At 43.4% G+C, this 6,246-nt stretch overlaps 1 protein-coding gene across 2 annotated transcripts in view; it reads left to right on the forward strand.

Annotated features, from left to right (window-relative positions):
- Window positions 1-388: 388 nt before the first annotated feature.
- slc7a2 (solute carrier family 7 member 2) overlaps window positions 389-6,246 on the forward strand; it is a 10,508-nt gene continuing 4,650 nt past the window's right edge. The window contains exons 1-7 of one of the 2 annotated variants that reach the window (XM_005916567.3): window positions 389-677; window positions 1,813-2,190; window positions 2,269-2,424; window positions 3,330-3,495; window positions 3,629-3,765; window positions 3,846-4,068; window positions 4,788-4,927. In XM_005916567.3, coding sequence (XP_005916629.1) covers window positions 1,821-2,190; window positions 2,269-2,424; window positions 3,330-3,495; window positions 3,629-3,765; window positions 3,846-4,068; window positions 4,788-4,927 — 1,192 coding nt within the window. In that variant the 5' untranslated portion in view covers window positions 389-677; window positions 1,813-1,820. Of the gene's footprint in view, window positions 678-1,812; window positions 2,191-2,268; window positions 2,425-3,329; window positions 3,496-3,628; window positions 3,766-3,845; window positions 4,069-4,787; window positions 4,928-5,183; window positions 5,321-6,246 lie in introns of both variants that reach the window. The other variant, XM_005916569.3, reaches the window with a different exon arrangement.

Consider the following 6,246-nt stretch of genomic DNA (forward strand, 5'->3'; position numbering starts at 1 on the left):
TTGACCAATCAGGGCTTTTAGCAGCGCTTCTGTGGGCTGCACTGGGTAAACAGTATTTGTGTTTATCAGAGAAAGTTGCCCAATCATGTTGCCCAGTGGTCAGTAAGCATGTGGACAGCTGGGAATTTTTAGCCTGAGTATGTATTAGAAATGACAAAAATATAAAAAATCCTTTCCCCATTACTGTAAAACCTCATTTTTTTCTGTGTTATCTTGTGAAGGGAGCTTATTGTGCAGTTCCTCCACAGAATCTTACTCCCACAAACCAAAAGCATGGAAGTGCCCCCCTCTCTTCCACCCATTCCCCAACCCCACTTTAATTCCTTTGGGTCCCCTCCTCCTCTTGCGTCCCTCCTTTAGGGACGTCAGTTTAGGGGTAAGGCAGGGGCAAATCCTATGAAGAAACACTGAGCCACTGAGGGGAGGAGTGAAAACTGCTGCTCTGTATAGTTTATGTGACAGCACAGTGAATGAGCGCTCAGCACACTGGAGAGATTTGAGGCTCCAGCGCAGATCTGTAGGTGTAGTCTCACTTTTACCTGAGCTTCACTGTGCAGCTGATCTCTCAAGGTTCTCGGCAGAAGCAAGGCAGAAGAAAATAACTGAGACTTCTAGCAGCTAATTTTGGTTCTGTGTCTCAGCGTGAACCCCTCAGTTTCCTACTCATCTGTTCTAAGGTAGGTCCGCATGTCTAATGAAGTAGAAACGTGTTCAAACCTTTGAACGTTTTTTGTTTTTGCAAACTAGCAGTTTCGCTGTGAGGACTCTGGTGAGCCTCACTTTAAGATCCGTACCACATGTTGCATGCAGTCATGGCACAATCTAAAAACACACACGACGTCTTTCCCAGCAAACTACAACTTCTACTTCACTATACTTTAAGCAAAGCTGGACTTTTACTTGCCAAAATCTTATTTTGCTCTCTGCTATCTTCACTTTCCATCCACTGTATTTATGGAGATTCTGTGATGCAGCCCTCATTGTAATATTAATGAGCCATCACATTGAAAATTAATATCTCCTGATATTAAATAGAAACAAATACAAATCTGCATTGCAAAAGACATCAATGTAGATTTGGACGGTTGTCATTGCTATTTTATGGTCACGATGATCAAAGTTTAAGTTTGAAGAACGAGTTCTAACGCCAAAGAGAATGAGCAGGAATTCATGATGGAGCGGGAGTATTCATGCCTATTTAACATATTGTATTCATGCAAATATTTTTAGACAGCTTCCCCATCGATCTCATAAATGGAACAAGAGACATTTGAATGAACACAAAGGAGGCTGTACAGTCTTTTAATGTCCTTTATATGCAATTAGTACAGAAGGCTGCAGGAATGTCTTTCATGAATGCAGCTCTTTGAGTAGTTAGAGCTGCACAATAATCCTGAACAATGCATTCTGATAGGAGTCTTTACTGTATGGACCTTTTGCCAGCAACAGCATTTGGCAGCATTCCTAGAATTCATAGTTTGCAGGGTTAACGTTTCTTTCGACCCCCCACCTTTTGGTTAATCTCACAGGTTGTGCAACCTGTGATTTGTCAGCAGAGAACAAGCTGTAAGTTCAAACTGCAGAGCAGGTGCAGCTAACTCAGACTGCACTTGCACACTGCCCGTTTGGTTTCGCAGTTCTGGAGCCCTGTAGGGAATTTTTAAGACGTGATTTTCTTTCTCTTGGTTGCACTGTGATTTTGACAGGTTGGCCTCAAGTATTAATATTAAAACTATTAAATCATCAACTCATGCCCCACAACATGTGAGCAGACTGGTTTATTTAACATTTTTCTTTGCTCTCTGATTTCAGGTGTCAACATGCTGAAGCAGGTTCTGTCATTCAGCCGCTCCTTGGTGCGAAGGAAAGTGGTCGACCTAAACAGCCTGGAAGACTCCAAGCTCTGCCGCTGCTTGGGAACCCTTGACCTTATTGCTCTGGGAGTGGGCAGCACTCTGGGGGCTGGTGTGTACGTACTGGCTGGAGAGGTGGCCAAGGGAGACTCCGGTCCCAGCATCGTCATCTCCTTCCTAATCGCCGCCATGGCCTCTGTCATGGCCGGCCTGTGCTATGCCGAGTTTGGCGCCCGAGTCCCTAAGACCGGCTCCGCTTACCTTTACAGCTATGTCACTGTAGGCGAGATTTGGGCCTTCATCACTGGTTGGAATCTAATCCTTTCTTATGTGATCGGTGAGTTAGGGGCAATGCTCAAATTTGTTTTTATGTAAAGAAGACACCGGCTCCCCAATTTTCTTTGTTTCCTCACAGGCACCTCCTCAGTTGCCAGAGCATGGAGCGGCACATTCGATGAAATGATAGGAGGACACATAGAGATATTCTGTAAAACCCACTTCAGCATGAATTCTCCCGGTTTGGCCCAGTACCCTGACTTCTTTGCGGTCTGCCTGATTCTGCTGCTCTCTGGTAAGGCAGCAAAACAAAAGCTGAAAATCACAAGATTCATGTCAAACCGTTGACACACAGGCTGCAGCGAATAAATGAAATTTAGAATTGGCTGCATCTTGAGCAAAAACAAGCTTATGAGCCACGGCTGACATAATATAACATAATCTAAAACAGGAAAGCAGGGGACTCTGGTGTTAAAGAGGGCGAGGGATCCCAGAGGGCTGTGTGAGTCTGTTAGGTGCACACATGCACTCTATTTTTGCAGCTCCTACAGATTTTGATCACTTAAGTCTAAGCATAAGTTGTGTCTTGCTCACATACAGTAATTTGGAGAATTTTGCACAGTTGCACTAGTTTTTGTTACGTTCAACCCTTTAACCCTCAAACAATTTAATCATGGTTTTTGCTCTCGGCCTGCCAATACGATGATTACATTAAGTCAGTGGGACTCAGTAACAGTCCACCAGTGTTTGGTTGTTTTTGTGAGGATGGCAGATACACTAGCTATGCAAATATAAGATAATCCATAACAAAATCTGAGTCGGGTCGTGTCCTAAAACACAGCAAATAATTTTCTGCCTTCATTCTCTGCATTTGTTGCATGCACTGCTGTTAGTTTCATTTGAGGATTTGTACAGATATCCATGTAGTCCTGAGGAAAAGCTGTGATAAGTTTGATAATCCTCCTTCACGACAGAAACCAGTACAGACATAACCTTTTACCCAGGATGCTAATATAGCATGCTAAACAAAGCAGGTAACTTTTTTTGTAATCAGTTGGCTCAATTGTGACAATTTGCAATCAGTGACAGCTAGACTTGGATCCTTGCAGGGTTAGATTGAGAGACAGAGATAGAGTTGTGCAGGCATTTTAAATATTCTACAGCAAGCATCTGAGCTCTGTTTTTTATCTACACATTCAGGACTTCTGTCCTTTGGAGTGAAGGAGTCAGCCTGGGTCAATAAAGTCTTCACATCGATCAATGTGCTCGTGCTCTTGTTCGTTATCATCTCTGGCTTTGTCAAAGGAGACGCATACAACTGGAAGATAACCGAAGACTCCCTTATAAATGTCACCATAGCTACAAGGTAATTGATTTATTTGCAAAGGCAATCCTAGACGGGGCAAAGACGCCTACCCTTTAATACATCAGTTAATATGAAACAACGTGCAGAGCATTGTAAGCAGCATTGCTTCCAGTCACGAGTGTACATGTTACAGGAACCTGTCCGTGACAGCCAATGTGAGCAGCGATTATGGCGTTGGAGGATTCATGCCCTATGGTTTCAGTGGGACCTTAGCAGGAGCTGCCACCTGCTTTTATGCTTTTGTTGGCTTTGACTGCATTGCAACAACAGGTGAGTCACGGTCGGGTTGAGTTTTCATGTGAGTTTTACGAAAGCAGAGCTTCATGTTTTCATGCGTCTGTGTCTGATAGGTGAGGAGGTCAAAAACCCTCAGAGGGCCATTCCCACTGGCATCGTGGTGTCACTGACCGTGTGCTTCTTGGCATACTTTGGCGTGTCAGCTGCCCTCACGCTGATGATGCCCTACTACCTACTGGACGAAAAAAGTCCCCTGCCTATGGCATTTGAATATGTGGGTTGGGGCCCTGCGAAGTATGTGGTGGCTGTGGGTTCACTATGCGCCCTATCCACAAGGTAACCGCTGGATTTGTTTTAACAAATCAAGCTGCATGCATTAGAAAACGAACACGTGTTGCTACAGAAAACCTTTAGATGTAATGCTACATTTGTGATCGCTGTGGACGGATAAATGGGGCTGAGATTTGGTTGAAAGTTTTGACCACATATCTCCAGGTGTGTCTTGTTAATGGATTGATTCTTCCTTCTAATCTGGGGTGTGGCGGGTGCAATATGTAATTGTGTCTGTTTTGAGACACCTGCATGACTCTGTGATGTCATTCTGACATTTAAAGCCTCTTCATTTAATGAGAAAGTTGGAGAGTGTCTCCAAAGTATCTAATGGTGCAGTTTCTATTCTGTCTTTCTTCCCGGAGGGTCTATAAATCGGTTTACTATCAAGAAACCTTGTCAATCCATCTCATGGTCACATTCAGGTGAAGATTATCTGATTGGACTCAAAGCAATTACATTTTGTATTTTTGCCAGTGCCTGTAATTTATATATGCTGTTATTGTACTGACTGGCATTTTTATCCTTATGCAAGAAAAGTGCAATCCCTTTTAAAACATAATGGGATTGCACACTGCTGCTAAACTTGAAAAAATGATGATATTACCTTCAGGAAAGAAAGACGTTCAGTGTGTGTTTCAGCCCTATGTGTGTGTGATTTACTGTCCTGGTTTGGGGCTTTTGACTAATGTGTTGGTCTTGCATGTCTCTGCTATCTCATGCAGTCTGCTGGGCTCCATTTTCCCTATGCCTCGTGTAATCTATGCTATGGCAGAGGATGGGGTGCTTTTCAAAGCCTTAGCCCGAATCAATCCTAAGACGAAGACCCCACTTATTGCCACTATGAGCTCCGGTGTAGTTGCAGGTGAGAGCCAGGGAGAATCCAAGTGGGATCACTCTAAGCTAATCTTTCTCCTCACCGATCAACTGTGAAAGACACAGCGCAGTCAATGTTGGTTCTGAATCAAATTGGGCCATTACGCTTTCTGATATTAATTATCTAGCGTGTAAGGACCTTGTCATACGTCTGTATACACCTGTTGTTCTTTCACAGTTGTGCAGGTGTCATGTTTTCTTTCCCAGAAAGCCCTCAACTTAACCATCAACCCTCTTCTCCCTAGCCTATTGGGCTCCATGTTCCCTCTACCACGCATTCTCTTTGCCATGGCACGAGATGGTATTCTATTCAAATTTATGTCCAAAGTGAGTAAGCGCCAGTCGCCTGTGGCTGCCACCATGGCGGCAGGTACCACTGCGGGTAAGCTGCCGGATCTATCATGGGGTTGTATCGTGGTGTTTTTCTTTTTCTTTTAAAACAATCTCTCTACAGATAATCGTTTGGTGACGGTGACTGCATGATAAACTGGGTGATGGTGTTTCCACAAGCATGTGACAAAACCAACAACCCAGTTCAGAGAGTTTCCATCTCCAAGGATATTGTCTGATTTTAAAAATGTTCACCACATGTCCACAAATCCAGCTGGCTACTTTTTGAAAAAGAAGCTAGAAAGTAACTAAATACAAGTGCTGGCAATAATAATAATAATAATAATAATAATAATGGAAGAGTTTTAAACAGGCATGGTTAGGAAGATACACAGAGACACAGATATCTGCTAAGTAAATAACACAAGCACTGGCAGTTGATGGTATTTGTTAAATAATTCAATTAAAATGCTCCAAAAGGGAACAACACCACAACCATGATGGAGAGTTCCAGTTAGTGCAGAGGGAAGGTAGCAGGAATAAAGTAATTTCTTTGCTCCAGGCTGTACACGTTTCCTCATGCTGGTTATCCATTTGGACATGGAAGTAAACTGGAAGCAGCTTCAAGTGGCCATTTGGGCAACTGCAGCTGGCTTATTCAGCTCTGGAGGTGTTGCATTAGCTTCAGCTGTACTTTGTGTTTGGGCACAAACAGCAAAGACAAGTGTTCAGCGTGCTAAACTATTTTGGTGGACATGCTAAACAGAATCAGTCAAGTTGTCATGTACGCTAATATTAGCCCAAAGCACAGCAGCTGCTCCTGGCATCAGACTTTTAGCAGAGCAGAGAAGAGCTGAGGTGAAGTTTTCAACACAGCCGCGTAAACCTAGGCATAGGACTCACACACACACACACACACACACACACACACACACACACACATGAAACAACTTACAAAATTAAATATGGTATAAAATC

Source organism: Haplochromis burtoni, unplaced genomic scaffold, assembly GCF_018398535.1.
Source record: "Haplochromis burtoni strain Fernald_Lab_line unplaced genomic scaffold, NCSU_Asbu1 Contig_19, whole genome shotgun sequence".
Lineage (NCBI taxonomy): Eukaryota > Metazoa > Chordata > Actinopteri > Cichliformes > Cichlidae > Haplochromis > Haplochromis burtoni.